This window comes from Dermacentor silvarum, chromosome 2, assembly GCF_013339745.2.
Source record: "Dermacentor silvarum isolate Dsil-2018 chromosome 2, BIME_Dsil_1.4, whole genome shotgun sequence".
Taxonomy (NCBI): domain Eukaryota; kingdom Metazoa; phylum Arthropoda; class Arachnida; order Ixodida; family Ixodidae; genus Dermacentor; species Dermacentor silvarum.
In genome coordinates this window covers 66,740,060-66,759,785 of record NC_051155.1, presented here as the reverse complement: position 1 = coordinate 66,759,785, position 19,726 = coordinate 66,740,060, and the positions used below count along the sequence as shown (strand labels likewise).

General features: G+C 42.8%; 1 protein-coding gene across 1 annotated transcript in view; it reads right to left on the bottom strand.

Annotated features, from left to right (window-relative positions):
• Positions 1–19,726, bottom strand: part of LOC119440972 (uncharacterized) — a 32,776-nt gene that overhangs the window by 5,222 nt on the left and 7,828 nt on the right. Inside the window, exons 2-5 of the mRNA XM_049662759.1 lie at positions 12,806–12,912; positions 9,991–10,056; positions 9,437–9,514; positions 2,606–2,659 (exon numbers count right to left, since the gene is read on the bottom strand). Coding sequence (XP_049518716.1) covers positions 2,606–2,659; positions 9,437–9,514; positions 9,991–10,056; positions 12,806–12,912 — 305 coding nt within the window. The remainder of the gene's footprint in view (positions 1–2,605; positions 2,660–9,436; positions 9,515–9,990; positions 10,057–12,805; positions 12,913–19,726) is intronic.

Here is a 19,726-nt window from a genome sequence, read left to right as displayed (position 1 = left end):
GGCTCTGGGATTCAAAGCGTATGAAACTTTTAGTGGTCAGCAGACGAGATTCGACAGATACGCTTAGATTGTTGTTGGGAAAAAAGAGGGAAGGCATTGATAGAATCAGAATAGTTACAGGGACAGGTAACTGTACAATATGGAAATAAATGTTTCAATGAACGAATAATATATCAAGGAAAGATATACTAAATGCTATAGTGCAGTATATTTTGTAAAATCTGATGAGATCATGCAGGCTACGTGAATATTTCAACGCGCCAAATTCGGAGGGAACACCAGTCAAAATCGTGATTAGAATCGTTGGAAAGTGTTCCAAAAAGCATTCACACCAGCCTGTCAATCCTCAAGTTTGGCCTGCTTGATGCTATAAATGTAACAGCGAGAACTACGCATCTTTAGAAGTCTTGCGGCAAATCGGAATTGAACCTGGCCAATTCAGTGTGAAAGCTTGTCACGTCAAGGACCACCCTGTTCTGATGGAGACATCTTGCCCGTCGTCTGACGGAACAAAGTAAGCTAGAAAAAAATAGACCTAAATAACTGGTAAAACAAAACAAGAAGGAAGCTGAAGGACAGCCTTGCTACAAGTATGAGTCATACTTCCTATGGCACATAGCTTCCGTTTGCGTATTGCAACGGGTATTTTTTTAACTTGTATACCTTGTAATTAAAATTTGTTCATTTTTGTGCTACGGCGACATTGATGAACTTTTACTGAATGAAGATCTTTTTTTAAAACTATGCAGTCTGTTTATTATATATAAAGACGTGCAATAAACTAGGATGATTGAGTTCTGATCATAATATTTAATATTATGGCCAGTTTCCTCAGAGAAAGGCTTGCAAAAAAGCTGTTTTTCTACGCATCTGTAGTTTTGATGGGTATTTCCACAAACAAGCATCGTATATTGTATATTATAATTGATTGTTCAACTCCTAGGTGGCCTTGTATAAGCTTCACAGCATTATGGGATAAAGCAATTCGTCTGAAATATCCGAACACTGGCATGAAGGGCAAATGCTTTAGAGAACGTGGTGTGGGCTAGTTGGTTCGTATTTGTATGCTTAAAAAGCGCACGCCCTACAGGGACAAAAAAAGGGGGGGGGGTAGACTTATGGCAAGCGCTTACTTGCAAGCAAAGTTTATTCGAAACAGATTTGACAAATAAACAGAAGCGAGATAGTGCACACCGCACTGTGCATAAGTGGCAAAGAATATTGCAGTCACCTTGCATTTCATAAAGAAAGCAATATCGCAGCACTATTTCCAAAACGATTTTGGTCATTGCTGTGCAACATTACAGGGGCGTCAATGATAGACGCCGTCTCGTTCCCTCTGCCAGATCTTTGAGCTTGTGTGCTATTTTGCGTACATATAGGGCACCACCTGAGACCTCTATTATTTTCGAGTAGCGAAACCAGTTTACCGAAAGAACGCAGTCTGCTTAGTAAACCTCAGTAAAGTTTATGCTCGTGCAGCGTATGGATCAGAGTAAAAAGAAAAATCGGACTTAGTGTCCTCAAACTCCACCATCGGGTATGACCGACGTGGTAGTTCTGGGGCTCCGGAATAATGTCGACCACCTAGGGCACCTTATCGTGAACGCACCCGCCACGGCCGGAAACCGACCCTCCATGGAGGCGACGAGGCATGCCTTTAGCCAAGAAATGGCTAAGCGCGACGCAAGCCGCATGTGCTTATGGTGAGCGAACTAGGGTATATACTAGGGTTTATAGCGCGCGACTGGTATATACAGCCAAGCAGCACTATATCTTACGCATTCTTTCTGCACCCGCGAAAATTATGTTTTCCCAACTAAACCCGTTGCCCTGCAACTTTTGAATACTGTTTGCTGAGGGTTACTTCATGCAAAAATCAAATGAGCACATGCTTTGAAGAATCGTCGTCTTGAGAGATATAATTTCCGCTCCGTACGAGCAATAGAGTTCACAAAATATTTCAGCTGCCTGTGATTGCTCAATTATAGAAACTCCTAGACTATGCTCTTCGGACTAGAACAAAGGCTTACGTGTCCTGTGGCCCCGAGTTCTGAACACAGAAACTGCACGCTGAAATGTCATGAGTGATAATGCAGGTTTAATGTATTACGTTACACTTTTTTCTGTATTATGCAAATGCTCCATCGATTGGTACTCCTAATATAGAAATATATTTTATGTTCGTGGCAATAATAGTCTGCATTTGCAACACTTCTTCAGGTCAGACCTTTACAGGGCCTACATACAGGCTACATACATGCAGAAAAAAAGGCGATCAGGCTCTGTGTGTCTGTTTCTTTCTGCGTCCTCGTTTAGTCGTGATTACGAATTCTATCACGTCTGACCATCACCTAGCAGTGACAATAACTGAACGCGCTAGCACCCCGGCCGTTCTCCGTGCTTCACGTGCTTTCGGTTTCTTCGGTCCTAACGATACTGGCACAAAATCTCACTGCTAAATTGCATTGAGTTAACCTATAGAGGAAATCTATCACGGTTGCCTTGAGGTAAAGACTTCTGTTTCAGAAGCGTTTACTTCTTTACTGCTGCGCCTTGGCAGAGACTTTGATTGATGTGCAGGCTGCAGAAAAAGGTACGTTACCCTCCCGTCGATAAGTAGACCCATCGCATCTTGAAGGTCCTTTCCTCGATAGCTCTGGAACAGGTGTGCCCCTCATTTGATGTTAAATTGCTGGCACTGGTTAAACACTTTGAAAATCAAAACGTTCCATTGCCGAATGACATTGGTCAAACAGGGAATGCCGCCTGAGCCACCGTTTGACAAGGGGACTTATATGTTTGCCTAAAGCGCGAAACAACTAGACTGAACTCAAAGAAAATACGACACCACACGAGCGCTGGTGCGTGTAATTTTAATGGCTAGCGCCAACTTGCAACGGTTCGTGAAGGCAACGTGTCTTCGCAAGCCTGCAGAGGGTTTCTGCGTCATGGTTGATGTCCTGATAAAGACAAGTCCCCTCGGCGAAGCGTTGGCCTCAGTGGCATTAATTGTAGCATTACTCAGTGGCTTACGGGGACATGAAGACATTACGCGAACAGGTTTTCGCCTAATGTCTTCATGTCCCCGTGAACATTCTTTTTATCTCGTTATAAACACTGTTACTACACAACTTATGGATGTCTGCAGTATTCAAGAATTCAGTGGATACCTTATTAGAAGTGAAAAACTTACGCAAGCACACGTTCGAACCCATAGCTTCAGTAGTAGAAGCAGGTCTATTCCAGTATACAAAACAAAACAACCAACAGTAGTGTTGCAGTAGTGTTGTGTTTGTACGTGGACGAGCTTGTCACAAAAGGAAGCAACCTTTAGACTTTGTTAGCTTGACAAATGATTTATGGAGAACTATAAACTAATAATTTTTGTAAAGTCTAATTAAAATTAGTAATAATAATAGTAATAAAATATGTAATAAAAGGTTATGTGAGAAAGTACGGCGCCATTATTAAGTATTCTTCGAAATTGCTTCTCAACTTCGCAGTGCTGAGCACAGGCCGGCAAACTCACTCATGAGTCGACTGACTGTGATCGACCTATGGAGTTGAGTGCGGGTGAGCCCGGCTAAGTAGAAATTTGGTAAGTCTATCTGAGTCATAGTGAGTCCTAAGCAAAACATATACTTTGTGAGTGGGTCGGCGAGTGAGTGAGTGAGTGACCTCAAGAAACATCGCCGGTGTTGCAGGGGCAACGCGATGATTTGCGCAGCGTACATCGCTCGAGTGTAATTAAAAACTCGAGCACAGAAATACGCGCATGTCGTTCGCGTTGTCGTCCGGCTCGGTAACTTTTATTATCTTTAGCTAGAAGATACGCGCTCTCTCTTTTTGTTTGTAAATTACTCTTATGCGAGGCACCTGACGCGCCAGTTGTCTCAAGTGTTGGCTTGCACGACTTTATTGAGCTTTTTCACACATGCGTCCGTGCTGTAATGGTTAGAGCATTGGACTTCTGTGCTGGCCGACCAGGCTTCGAAACCGACCAGCGGACATTATCATTATTTATTTCTACAGGCAACTAGAAACATCTAGTGTCCCAAGTTGGTCAAAGACGGCCAGAAACACCCGAAACCGCAAAGTGGGAGAAGAACAAGAGAAAGGTAGTACATTAAAAAATCACATAAGGACGCCAAGCGGCAAGCCAACCTTCTCTGACACCGCCTCGCGACGTTCTGAATGATATGAAATGAAATTATGGGGTTTTACATTATGTTTTACAGCGCTTGTTCAGCATAATGCTGAACAAGCACTGTCCGCTTCAAGGAAATCTTGAATGTATTTTTAACGTGATGTAGTGGCTTGGAGTGCGCTTGAGCTCTATTTGTTCTTCTTCATGGACCAATGAAGCATTATGATTTATCGCTTAAAACTAGCGCTCGCCGAATGTTTGTAGTCTCGAATACAAATCAAATACTACACACTAAGTATTTGTACTCGAAAATTAATTATTGGGTATTTTAGAATATTATAATCTAGCCAAATATTTCCCAAAAACCGAGTCGTCAATTCTAGTTACTGATTTTTATGATGATAATTATGGGATTTTACGTGCGAAAACCACCCCATGATAATAAGGCATGCCGTAGTGGGGGACTCCGGATTAATTTGGAGCACCTGGGGTTCTTTAACGTGCACCTAAATCTGAGCACACAGGTGTTTCTGAGTACACGGGTCGCCGTGGTCGGGACTCGATCCCGCGACCTCGTCGTGAACTTCTCTCGGGGTCTTATCTGCGCGGTGACCCTTGGGGAGTAGGCTTTCCACGGTTGATAAACATTTTCAAGACATTCCTTCATACGTGGGTAACTCTTGCTGGTGTACCCGTCACAATCGACCCTCGCCATGCTCTCTCCTCTGAGTCCGCTCTATTGCATACGCTCCGCGCGCTGAATAGAGAGGTTTAGCTTGTCCGGTAATCGGGTAAACGCGGGCGGACCGGGCTTTGAGGCGTGTAGGCGGAACCGTAAACGTGAGCGATCTGTACGGTGCTGCCACCTTGTGGCGCAGAGCGCAAACAGACAAAAACAGCTAATATTGCCGAAACGAAGTGTATTTTACTTCGCTGCTAGTGTAAGTTTTGGGCAGCAACACGATTACGCCACCACCTCATACAATAAGTATGAAGAGGTGCGTGGATTCTGGAAAGGAGTAATGGTGCCAGCGCTAACATTCGCAAATGTCATGCTATGCTTAAAATCGGATATCTTGTCGGGTTTGGAAGTTAACCAAAGATCAATAGGCCGGTTGGCTTTGGGAGCCCACGGTAATACCACAAATGAGACAGTGCAGGGTGATATGGGTTGGGCCTCTTTGAAGTCAGAGAAGCACACAGCAAAAATAGTTTTGAAGAAAGGATCAGGAACATGGATGAAAATAAATGGACGGCTAAAGTGTACAAGTATCTCTACATGAAAAGCGTGGACACAGAATGGAGGAAGAGGTCAAGGAAGTTGGCAACCAAGTACAGGATAATCGAAACTGTAAATAGACAACCAGGAGTCATCAGAAAGAAAGTGAGAGAAATAGAGACCGTGAATTGGATGCAAAGAATACGAACAAAAAGGACAATGTAGATTTACAAGAATGAGAAGAAAGAAATTAGAAACGAAAATTTGTACGATAACCCAAAGGAAAGTGCCTTGCTATTTGAGGCTCTAGCCGGCTGCCTAAGGACCAGAACATACCGGAGCAAATATTCGGAATTAGATGAGGCATGTGTACGCTGCAGTAAAGATCCAGAGACCACTCAGCACATCCTAATGGAATGCGACGGGATCCACCCAGCGAGAATCGTAGGTAACGTGCAACTCTCAGAAGCGCTTGGGTTTAAAGTGGAGGGAAACATCAACAGATCAGCCATAGAGATAAGCAAGAGACGATTAGAGTACTGGTGGAAAAAAATCAGGGAAAAGATGAATACGACCTGAGCTCCTAAAATCATAGGTAGTGGTACTAGTTTAATAAAAAAAAGAATAATGAGAGGTATACAAAAATGCTAGATAAAGAGCATGTATAGTATACCTGAATAAATCAAGCAGGCTAGTTGACTATTTGTCGCCGCCCCGTTTCAAAGGGCACGCCAATAAATCATCATCATCATTATCTCACGTTTACGGTTCCGCCAACACGCCCCAATGCCCGGTCCGCCCGCGTTTACCCGATTACGGGAAAAGCTAAACCTCTCTAATGGCTAGACATTACCGATTGGTGAGGGCTAATTTCGCATGATCCTTTTCCTTGTATATTTAATGGGGTTAGCAACCTTTGGAGCCTTCACCCAGTTCGCGGTATGTATGTATGTATGTATGTATGTATGTATGTATGTATGTATGTATGTATGTATGTATGTATGTAGGTAGGTAGGTATGTGCGCATTTCTAGCATTGCGATAATCGGCCCCGTGTCCGCGTAAAAAAAGCGACACGTGCTATGGTGCACGTGAAAAAAAAAGTCGCAGTTTCGCCCCACAGGCGATACCAAATTCGATTGCGATACCAAATTAACAGATAGCCATACGAAGTAAGGAAAACACCTTTATCGGCTGTATCGACTTGTAAACATTCGCTTGCTAGCGAAATAAACAATCATCGTGTCAACGCGGGCAGCAAACATGAAGGCATCACACTCGATGACCGCGGGCACTCGCTGGAAAAACTCTGGCGTGAGAAAACGCCGCAGCAGCAGCAAGCGAACTATATACAGCGCTCTTTTCTAGCATTCAGAGGCTGAGGACGTTCATGTAACGGATCAAATGACTATTAAAAATACCCTCAGAGTAGCTCTATAAGACTTGTGAATACTTCATAAATGTTTAGTGCGTGTAAGTCACCTGCATTATTGCTTCTGCTTTATATTAGGCTTGTATGAATGTATTTTATTATTTCATGTGCTAAATTGACTCGAAATCTTGAGTGGGTCAGAGACTGTAGTCCATGTGAACCTGCATGAGTGGGGTAAATGAGTCCAAATGAGCCGGGCTGAGGTAGAATTTTGGTGAATGTGAGCTCGAGTAAGCCCGGCTGGGTAGAATTTTGGTGAGTTCCAGTCCGAGTAAGACTGGCTGAGTAGAATTGGGCGAGTCCGAGTCCTCGTGAGCCCTAAGCAAAAAAACTAGCGAGTTAGTCTGAGTGAGTTGCGTCTATTAGTCCGACCTCTGGCGCTATACTACTGTCATATGTAAGTGCCGCGAGGTGCCGCTAAAAGATCGGAGCGGCCACCCAAGCTCTGGGAAGAAGAAGTAAACGGGTACACGAGCGTGGCGGCACGAGGTGAGCTCGCAGTGTTCGAGCCAGGCGGGCCGCAGTTCCGAGCTCCTGGGGTGAACGAGGCGAGAGGACCTGCCTGGCGAGACGTCCGTGGCAAGGTGCGGAGGATCGCGGAGCCGGGCGTGGACGAGGGCGTCCGAGGAAACAGGGCTCCTGCTGCCAGTGCTCGAGGCGCTGGCTGACCCGAGTGCCGCCGGTCCCTAAGCGGCTGCACCTGAGCTGTGCCCAGCAGCGTTCGTCTGGCACAGATGTTGCTGTGCTAGACGCGGTCCTCACGTGCGACCGCCGCACGTGGATTGCGAGCGGCGTACGAGCTGGGCACCGAGGTCGTGCTGGACAAGGCGTTCCCTGGCTGCTGCCGTTGCTGCTCCTGAGCGTGCCGAGCCCGAGAACCGTGCTGGACGGGGCCTGAACGTGTCGTCGTCGCAGTCGGCTCGAGCACGGGTGAATTCGCAGCGCCTTGGACGAGAGAAGCGTGAGCCTCGAAACACGGGACTGTCACAGCCCGTTTACACTCGTGTGCTGTGCGTGTGTGGACACACTGACTGCCGTTACGCAGATCATCAAATATCTGTATATATATATTTTAAAGTTTCTTTTTGATTTTATAAATGCTCCAAAACGACTCTCTGTCTCTTTTCCGCATCACTGCGCACTAGCGAAAGTGCCGAATAGTCCCAAACACCACAACTACCTATGCCCCTCTTTATGAAGGTACCGCTACAATTGTGTAATATCTCACCACACCTGCTCTCGTACATGTTGGTTGAGGTGATAACCACATGTAGCCCTTGTAACTTCTGGGGAGATCTTTCCTACTCAGGGATCGAATTCACAAACTTCTTTTGTGCGGTGTTTCTCTGATTAGCCGGACATACTTGCTTGTACGTTCTCCATAACGACTGGCCTACGCCTGTTTTTCAAACCTTTTTTGTGTCAGATGTCAGAAGTGTTTCAAGAATATGGTTCTAGGTAATGAAATGTATTATATATTAACAGCATCATCTTTCCCCTGCGTATACAAAGAAAGTAAAGACAGAAAGGCAGTTCATTTAAGTAGGGTTTCCCTTGTGTCCACATATTTTATTGCGTAAATCCTACTTGTGCTCTTGAAACTTGGCGGTCACGTCACCCATAAGATTCCCTCTAAATAAGGTCAACTTTGTACCACCTAGTTCCTTTCACGAAAATTGAGAAATTTTGACATAGATAGTAAAACACACTAATGAACCTTTCGGACACCTGCACGTGGATCAGTAACTTTCTATAAACTTTATGTATGTCATGTAGCGGGTTCAATTGTTTTATTGATTTTCGAAATGTTTTATATCAGGCATGTTTTTGGAGTGGCTGCAAAGGTGCATTCCAAGTAAGGTTGACATCAAATAGTTAACGTTCTCCTATCTGCCATTCCTGCAGAGAATTCTTGTATGGAGGCCATATTCCGTAAACGTGACAGGATCGCTGTAGAAATTATACTTAATAATTTGTTATGAAGCTATACGGTGTTCAAGCTTCTGAAGCTACCGGAGATGTGTTGAAATTTCATTTTCAGTGAACAGTAATAAATGGTGCTTGAAAAGCCGGAACTCACAATAACAATAAAATAAAAACGAAACTCACGCATATTTCTAGCATTTTGCTCTCAATTGTCTCGGAAAAATGTTTCTTCGAGGGCCCTGTTTTCAGTATTACTACTTTGGGACCCTCGCCTGTATATTAGATTTATGTACCCATCTTTTGTGTACGAATAAACTTCAACTTCATAAAAATGGCTTAGACTAGAGCACATGAATTGCCGAGTGGAAATTTATCCCTATAAACTTATTGTCGTTTTTGCAATCCTGTCCGCACATTTTTCTTCACTATATTGGCACCTTCAATAGATGGAACAAATCAACACAAGGCGATAATGTCCCAGAAAGACCAAGCCTTATTTGACTAAGAGCTAGTAGGAAAAGAGGAAAGGTTCCATTTTGAGGAAACATTTTTCTGAAGGACAAGTCTACCTTGCAAAAAGTATTGCTGGCGGCTGAGGCTCTCCTTTTGAAACACTGTTCATTACATTGTCCTTATGCTGTGTGCCATAACTATGCGAAACAATTCAGTCACCCTTTTGAGGCATGTGCAAGGATGCACTGTCTACTTACTGAACTAAATCGGCTCAGTGCCATGATTGTGTTCTTCACCACACAGTCCGTCATAATTTCGCTGTATTGTTTTTTGTTCTGTGAAAATGAAGAAAATTGGCATGAAAATATAAAAAACAACCAACGCTCAGCGGAAGCGAAGCTACAGTTTTCTTGCTTTCCATGTCCGTAACAATCCTAGAGCCCCTTGACAACAAAGCACGTATGTGTGTTATGCGCCATATTTGAAAGGCTAAGCGTAATGTTGTGCAAGCAAAACTATAAAATTTCCGGCAATGAAATTATGTCCAAAATAAACACAACATTCCCGGTCCACTGTATGGTACTCTAAATGATTAATGTATGTAAAACAGGGCATAAAATTTAAGAATCCACGATCACTTGCACCATTCGCTTTTTAAGCCCGTTCTTGACTGCCGCAACTGAAACTTTGTTACAAATTAACCTTTCTACTATACGTTTCAAGTTCTTAGCAACCTAAAAATTATGCTAGTTGTTTTTCAACAGACAAGGCCGAAAGTATCAAATCTGAAAGGTATAAATTGTATATTTACCTTTGCTCTCATTTCCGCGTACTTTTTGAAGCAGAAGCGTATGTAGGTACATATCGCCTTTAGGCCCTGTGACAAAAGCGAAGAACACATTCCATGCAAACTTTACTGATATACTGTACATTCATTTGGGAACCTTAGGCCTTGGTGTTGTTTGTAAGGACATAACAACATGTTTCAATATGTTGGTAAGACCTCGAACAGATGTCTCGAAATGCACATGCAGAGAAATACTAACTGTGAAGAAGGTGGAGAAAATTGTGGTAATATTACTTGCGCTCCGTCACAGTTTGACCACAGTCTATGAGAATGGGCAAAATTCAGGCAATTTTCATTTCATCAGATGCGTTGGCAACTGTAAATTTCATGACTGCCTCAACAAAGCCATAGCAGAGTTGAAGCATGCACGCTGGAGCTTTTTAGCCGTGAAGGATACACCAACGTAAAACTGCGGCTAAACGGCGATCACTCGAATGGTAGCAATAGTATTGAGCTAATGCCACTCAAATATGACAATAATGCTTTATTCGCAATTGAAACCTTTCAAAAAAATAAAAAGATATAAACAGGCACCAATACACCAAGAAGATGTTTGTTGATATTTCCATCTGATTTTCCCTTCAATTTCTGAATTTATGAATAGCCACTTTGATATATTATGATAATGCTTTCTAGAGACAACTACATTCAAATTTTTCTTAATTTGTGAACGAATAAGCTGTGAGTCATGCTAGCTTCGCATGCTTTTCCAGATGTGAGGTGATAGTGCGCGGACTCGCATATACAGCGCCGCATTCAAGACTGGCAATAACCGGCGCATATACAGGGTGTCACAGCTAAAGGCAGCCACTGTTTTAAAAACGACGAAGTGTGCTTGGAGGCTCAAACCAACTCAGTGTTGTTGAGGATCGCGTGTCCTAGTCTGTGGTATTGTTTTCGTTTTGCAAGGTCAAATAATTAGCATAAAATAGTTGCATAAGTTTTTAAATATTGGCTTCGATCACCAAGAAAGTGCCAATAAGAAAGTTGTACACCATATTAAAAATGGCTGACTAAAGTGTTTGCAATTAAGAACCATTGATGGAGGGCCTTGTAATTGCCTTTAAGGAAAGCCCGTGAAATACAAAAACAAGGGGGTGATAGCACCGCTGTTTCCGGAAATGATCGGCAAAATTGCCAATATTTAAAAATTAGGCAATTAGCTTATGCTAAATAATCGACTTTGCAAAACGAAAAAAATACCACAGACTAGGACACGCGATCCTCAACCCGACTAAGCTGGTTTGAGCCTCAGCACACTCCGTCGTTTTTAAAACATTGGCTACTTTTAGCTAGGACACCCTGTATATATTAACGTTAACATAGTAAGAACTAAGGTCACACGCATAAACGCCTCTACATAGGATGCAGTGCGTGCGACGTGAGCGCTTATGGCACCTGACATCGGTAAATCACGCACTGCGCCACGCACAAAACAGAGACTGCATGTGCGCTGCGCAGAAACAAGCAAGCCAAGGAAAAAATCACTGGCGATGTAGCAGTAAATGAGTGAGAAATAGGTTAGCATTGCCTTGCATCCGTTTGAGGTGTAACGTAATGTTAATGCATTTCGGGCTGCCAACCTCAGAAATGTCACGTCCTCCAAAATAACTCAGCTAACTTCAAAGCCTTGAGCACCATACGGAAAAGTTCAATGCAAACTCTCCACCCTGATGAGTACCGCTAATGTTGCCAAGAACACCGCGTCTTCATTTTAATTCAAAATCCAACGGAATTACAACTGCGACACTTGTAACCTTGTTTGTCTATCTCTTCAAATGCACCGTTTGCCGCGCACAATACATCGGACAAACGGAAACCCCCTTTTAGGCACGCTTTATTAATCACAAATCAAATGTAAAATCTATACTGCAACTCCCCTTCTCCAAACATGCGAATACACTAAGTCACCCTGTCAAAAAGTTTAAGGCCGCTGTATCGAAATCAGGATTCTCCACTCACTACGAAAAAGAAGCTTGAGAGTCATCTCTAATACACAAGTTAAGCACACTTTCTAAGGGAATAATGGAAGCATAGGTAGGCTGACGTGTATGGCCAACTAGCAAGAGACATGTTTCCAAGATTTCCATTTGTTTGATACACCACTGTAAATTTTTCCTGTCTGTTTTATTAATTTACTGACGGTTCTATATGGTATTTATTATATAGCATCATCATCATCAGCCTGTATTTATGTCCACTGCAGGACGAAGGCCTCTTCCTGCGATCTCCAATTACCCGTCTTGCGCTAGCTGATTCCAACTTGCACAACATGCCGCAGTATCCAATCCAACCCAATTTTATTCTTCTGAAAATTTCCTTCTCATGATCAGGTTCCCCTGTGGCTAATTGACCTAGATAAACGTACTCCTTTACAGACTCTAGAGGCTGACTGGCGATCCTGAATTCTTGTTTCCTTGCCAGGCTATTGAACATTAGCTTTGTTTCCTGCTTTTTAATCTTCAACCCCACTCTTACACTTTCTTGGTTAAGGTCCTCAATCAATGTTGCAACGCGTAATAAGTTTTTATTTCCTCAGGAAATTATGCAGAAAATATTTAATCCTCGTTGTAATCTGTCAGCATTTCTGCAAGCAATAAAATATTTATCAGCCCAAAAGATGCCGGGAGCTTTAGTGTGAGATTGTCAAGGTTTAAGAGCAGGAATTCAGCTGAAGCTTGGTCAAATCAATAACTGGTTCAATTCGACATGGCTCATTGTTACTCATTCAGCTAATGCCTTGGAAAGAAGTTCGAAAGATTGTCAGGAAAGTCATTACCCGTTGGCACAAATTGGGTGGTAGGCCATATCGCATAACCGTGTAAGTCATGCAGTGCTGCAAAATCTTCGATCCCAATTTTGCGGCTTTTCCTGCCGTAATCACAGCTGGAAGAGAATGCAATGTGAAATATTTCTCAGGAATTGCTAAGATTGCTTTAATGTGGTATGTTTTTATGCAAACTTTCTTCAGCCACAAAAACACAAAAAGTATTTAGATATGGTATAAATTTAGGCAATTCTTTTGATAAAAATTATACTCTTCCATACCGTTGGAAGAAAGTTATTTCATTGGTAGTTCATTGCTAAAAGAAATCGTAGTTCATTGCTCAACAAAGATGTGTCTTCAATCTCAGCGTTCCAAATATCTAATTTTTTATGCAACGATGGAAACTTGCATGCGCATGCACAAGGAGTACATTTTTGCTTTTATTCGATCACGTTCTGTTGACACTGGCTTCTTTTTATTTCCTATCACGCCGTTTTCAATAATTTTCGCACCGTCTAGGGTTTCGATTTTCCCCGAAACGCAGTGGCACTGTGCGGTGCTTGTAAACTGCAGTACAACCGCAAAATTTATCAAGAGCTAGCTTAAGCTATGCAGCACGTTATCTGAAACTCCGCTACTTCGCATGCAGCTCTGTCTTGTTTGTCCTACAGTAGAAGTGTATGTTCGAACAAAAATAATATGCTTGGCTCTCCAATATGAAGACAGTTTATAGAGAGCTAATATATTTCTGTACATCAATAGTTTATATACGACAACCGAGTTTCATTATCGCATTGCGTCATTACATGCTATACCGAACACAATATCCAGGCAGTGGGACTAATTTGTACTCTCCATTATTCCTGATTTAAACATGACAATTTTGAAATGCATTGTATTACATGCACGAGTCCATCCTTGACGCTTGGATGAAAGGATTACTATTTCCCGAACAAATACCCGTGTCGTGACACATGCTGCTTGCTATTACCGCTTCAGAGTATTTCATTCAAACTGCGTTTCATGATATGTAATTATAACAAATCAGGTTTGCAGAAAACCACAAGTAGAAAGAAACGTCACGAAAAAAAATTATTGACACGATTCTACCACGAAGCTAAAAAAAGCAGTACGGTTTTGAGAAACCCGTGTTAGGTTTGCTTTGTAGCAGTGTGGTGCAGTCAGGTGCGTGATCATTTTTTCTTTCATTAACTTTCCTCTACCTTGGGGTCCTACGCACAAAGAATTCGTCATAATCGTCATCGTGTCTTTGTGCTTCGAGTGGTCGAATAATTAGCCTTCGCTCTATGATCCGCTAGCTCAGTGACCGCCCCGGAAATGTCTTGGTGGCGCGTACGATCCCTGAACCGAGGTGAAATTTCAACTCCGAAGCCTTCTTTATTAGAAACCCGTATTGTGTTTCTGTTGTAGCTTCGTGCTGGAGTCAAGCGGATGATAATTTTACCGAAATCTGACTTTAAGCAAGCTTCTTGTATCCACATTATTCCAAGGTTGGCCCATGGCCGTGAGCGACAGGAAAGCAACGCTAACACGAAGCCGCTGCTGCAATTTCCGGACCGCAATTAAACTTTCGATTTTCGACGCTTGAGGTCCAAAATTATCAAACGACTTAGATGGATTTGATCAAGCCCCTATGCGCCCAATAAAAAAGAGCAGGTTAAATGCTTTACCATTTTTGCGTCTTCGTAACTCGCGACTTTAGAACGACGGCATCCTAGCGTCGCGATAGACCAGTGCGAAGGGCCAGGCTTCTTATGTGCTCATCACGCGTTCACGCCTAAATCTACACCGAAAATAGTACACCTAAAACGGAAGATTCACTACGTTGTTTCCTGGTAGCTGTATTATTAGGAACCTTAGATATGTGATTTGTCCCATGCAGTCCATTATTAAATATTTGACATCAGTCCCGATATGTTTCAAGGGAGCAGGATATACATACACCGCATTTTTTATTTCGTTTCTTGGCCCACAATAAGCATTCCCAATTTAACATAATGCTCTAGTAAAGTTTGTTTGCTATAGCTTGCTATCTTTGAGGGCCACTAGTTTATTGAGGTGGCATAAGTATGCCCAAAAAGAGTTACATCCGCGACTCGCAGTTTAAGCAGTCTTGTTGTAAGGCCACAAAGGAACGCGGTAATTTGATATATGAGGGACGCGTAACGTGCCATGACATTTCTTCGAGAAACAAATGCTATGGTATAGCACTTGAGCAACCAGTATTTGAAAGCTTTATAAGCCTGCTTCCATAAAGCTGAACAATCATTTTTGCGAATAGTTTTCTTACAGTCGGAGAAATATATAATAGACAATCGGAAAGCATGGCATTGTTTCTGCGTCTTTTCACAGTCATTATTAAAATATTATTCAAAGTACTCATGATTGTTAGAACGCGCCTGTGTGCTGGTTGCATCTCAGTGTACGTTAAAGACAATTGTTAAAGACCCAGGGGGTCAAAAATTAATCCGGAGCCCTCCACTACGGCGTGCCTCATAATCAGAACTGGTTTTGGCATGTAAAACCCCAGAAAGAGAAAGAAGTGGAGGTGGGTTATCTTCAAAAATAAAATTTGTCGTTGTGATACGTGTATCTTTCATGCACGTCTAACGCCTACGTAGTGGGTGATGTCGTGCACGTTGAGCGCGACCCCACTGGTGGTCGCGTCGACCTGCCATCCCCCGTTTCAAGTAAACCGTACATCACAGGAAACAAGGCCTGCGTCAGTACCACAACTTTGAATGTAACAGCGATCGTATGAATGAAAAACGGCACTGAGAGAGAACAACGGTTACTAAGAAAGTAATACACAGCTTAGAACGAGTGGTGGAGTCGGGAGAATGCACGTTTACTGCGGGCCCATTCCTTTTCAAGCACGATGTGCGGATGCCACGTGTGCAATAGGGAACTGCGTAACGACAAACATTTCCTAAACAAAGAAGACTCGCATTTTCTTCCAGAAAAAAAGCATTTAATGTCGCGTTTTTGTTTGCGCTGACATTCAGATTTCGATATCTTTTAAAAGGTAACGGAACTTGGAATATTGAAGAAATCACAGCAATTTTGAATGTGGTTAATCGTGCAGCAGTCTCCTATTTTCGGGTATCTTCCTGGTGTGCGCTCATTCGATGTCACACCAGTTGGAGAGATGGCGCCTTTACCACCATAAGCCCAGGCTAATATACCTCTTCAAAAGATATTCGTGCAATATAGTTAAAAAATAAGCCAAATTCATGTATTTAATTTTTGTGTAAAGCTATACTTTGGTTATGAATAGAACCGATTTTTGGTGAGTTCTACGGTCATAAAAAATAAAGCGATGGGCCCTCGGGACTAACGCAGACATAGATTAGGTTTACATGACGTGGTTAAGGCGAGATTAAGTTAAGATTGGTGAAACGTTACAAGGTTATTTTTCATTCCATTGGCACCGCTGCTATTTAAACCACAGACACGAAGACAATACTTACTGTAGTCTCCTTCGCAAACATCAAATTTTCCCAAGGTTGAATTTGTCATTGTGCAGAAGCAGGAATGTAATAAAATGAAAATCACAGCAAGCTTCATCATGACTCCGCGCATTCTTGTAGGACCGTGGCAGCGAAATCCGTTAGGCGAAATGGGAAAGAAATGGGATCGAAAAGCTTTCAGACTCATTCAACAGGCATTTACGAGAAAAATATACGGACGTCTTAAGACATGTCAAACGTTTCAGCAGTAAATTGAGCAATATGCTGTATCAGACTGCCTGGAAAAACAATAGGGGCATTCATTTTCTGTTCTTGTCATTGTAAAACCCTAGAGGAAGCATCATACCACAAAAAATCGCATGCGAAATAATCCAGGGCATTATGCTGAACAAGCACTGTCCGCTTCAAGGAAATTTTGAATGTGTATTGAACGTGATGTAGTGGCTTGGAGTGCGTTTGAGCTCTATTTGTTCTTCTTCATGGACAAAAGAAGTAGGATGATTTATCGCTTAAAACTAGCGCTGGCGGAATATTTGAAGTCTCGAATACAAATCAAATACTACAAACTAAGTATTCCTACTCTAAAATGAATTATAGGGTATTTTATAGTATTATAATATAGCCAAATATATCCCAACAACCGAGTCGTAAATTCTGGTTACTGTTTCTATAATAATAATTATGGGGTTTTACGTGCGAAAACCACCATATCGTTATGGAATACGCCGTAGTGGGGGACTACGGATTAATTTGGACCACCTGGGGTTCTTTAACGTGCACCTAAATATAAGTACACGGGTGTTTTCTGCATGTCGCCCCCACTGAAATGTGGCCGCTGTGGCCGGGATTCGATCCCGGGCCATAACACCATAACAGCTGAGCAACCATGGCGGGTGTTACTGTTTTTCAAGTCGTAAACAAAGTATCGCAAATTATCAGAAATGGGACGACGACAAAACTTTATAAAGCAATGCAGCAACAAAAGCTAGGGGCAGTGCAAGGTTTGTTTTCGGTTGTACGGTGGAATCATATGAGCAGCTTTAATTTTTGCTTATCTGTTAATTGTTTTTGGTAGTCTAGGTATGTAGTGGTTTTAGATTTTAGACTACAACCAGTAATGCTTTCCTTACAAAGGGCCCTTTTACTTGCGTCTACGGCACGCCAGTCAGTCAGCGGCTTTTTGTTTCGGAGTTATATTTATTTCTCGACCATTTTTAGTGTTTTTAGATAGCTAATGACAGCTGAAAAAAATGTTTACAAAGCTTTTTTGTAAACAGGTTCTAAAATTGTTGACAGGCAAACCGTGCAATTCTTCAAGCAATAATTAGTGATCCTGTGTTTAAAATCCTTGTTCTTGATAGTTAGCTTTCCTTTCTAGAACTAGTAAGTAAGGGCATGTTGCCGAATTATGCCGAAATAGATATTCAGCTGCATACGCGTCTTGGCATGACAATTCGATATTATTTTTGATATTGGATACTTACCAATCGTATGCGATTCATATTGAAACAAGTTGGTATTTACTCACCTCTACTTTAGAGGGTAACTGTAACGAAATCTTGGACCGCGTAAAAGCATAGTACAAGTTAATTCAGTTCAGTTCAGTTGATTACCTTAAAGGTCCCACGTAGGGGGATTACGTAAGGGGTGGGTTATAAAATCGCGGAAACTATGTGATAAATAATCTGTACTGAATAAGAACGAGCAATATGCACTGCTTCGAAAAAGCTGTGTAACCTCTCGCCACGGTGCTCTACTCTCAAATTAATTAAACCAGAGCACCTCCCTACATTTGGTGGAGGTGCTGGGCCCTTTACTGACCTGGAACTCCGCAGCCAGACGTTCCCTCCCGTTTCTGCCATGCCTGAGGACGCGGCGCACCCCGATTCTCCCCAGGCATCGCCTGTTGTCGGCTCCGGTGCTCTACGCCAACGCGATCCTCCTGTCTTCAGCGGCATTAACGACCATGACGTCGAGGATTGGCTCTCGTCATACGAACGAGTGAGTGCGCATAACAAATGGGATGACAAAGATAAACTGAGTAACGTCATCTATCTTTATGGAGTCGCTCATCTCTGGTTCCGGAATCATGAATCCGACCTTTCCACCTGGACAGCATCTACGAATTGTTTCAAAGAAGTCTTCGGTCGCCCTGCTGTGCGAAAGCTTCGTGCGGAACAACGCTTGCGTGGTCGCGCTCAGCAACAGGGTGAAACTTCTCCAGTTACATTGAAGATGTCGTTGTCCTTTGTCGGCGCATTAAGCCCACTATGCCAGAAAGTGAAAAGATAAAGAATGTCATGAAAGGCATAGAGGACGATGCCTGCCAGATGCTTTTGGCGAAAAATTCTCGAACGGTTGACGAGGTGATCACCCTGTGCCAGAGCTGCGACGAGCTCCGCAAACAACGCCTCAGTACGCGCCAAGCTGTCATGTAGGGAGGTGCTCTGGTTTAATTAATTAGAGAGTAGAGCACCGTGGCGAGAAGTTACACAGCTCAGGCAACACAGGCACAAGGCTTCGACCAACTCATCGTCATCGCCTTTCTCGAAGCAATGCATAGTGCTCGTTCTACTTCAGTACAATTAATTTAACGAAATGGTCTGTGAAAAGTTCTAAAACGAACATGGGCAGGCGGTACTAGCGATGTTGGGGGAAAGGCCATTCCAGTCTGTGACGGTTCGGAAGAAAAAGGAGGCAGTCAAGGTGGATGTCCAAGTACGTGGGTGCGCTACTTGAAGTGGATGGCTGGCGTAATGAGATATGTGTGCCGCTGCTCTGATGTAGGGTGCTTGATTAAGGGAAGAAAAAAAATCTAGAAGTTGTGGTACAGGGAAAGACTGGAAATGCGACGTCGACATGAAAGCATTGATTGGCCGGATTATGATTTTAGAAATGAAGCGCTGACGCCATATGAGTTTAAGGTATGAATGAATCTAACAGCACAATTTTGAACTGATTCTAATGCATCGATGAGATATGCTTGAGGCGGGTTCCAGATGGCTGACGCGTATTCTAGTCACGGCCTAATAAGTGTCTTATAAGCTAGTAATTTTACATCTGGTGGATTGTTATCTAGGTTCCGTGCAAGAAAGCCTAAGGTTCTGTCATCTGCGGAGATAATGTGAGTGACATGTGCGCGCCAAGATAAATCATGAGATAGGGTTACACCTAGATACTTATAAGATTGCACTGGTTCTAGCGGCATGTTATTAATTGTGTATGCAAAGAAGATGGGCTTTCGATGGCGGGAGAAGGACACGCATTTCCATTTGTTGGCGTTAAGGGTCATCAGCGAATTGCTGCACCATTCTAAAACAGTTAAGATGATTCTGGACAGAAGTTTAGTCAAACAATTATTGATAGTGTGGTAGATGACGCAGTCGTCTGCAAACATGCGCATATTACAGGCGAGGCCGTTAAGTAAATCATTAATCTATAT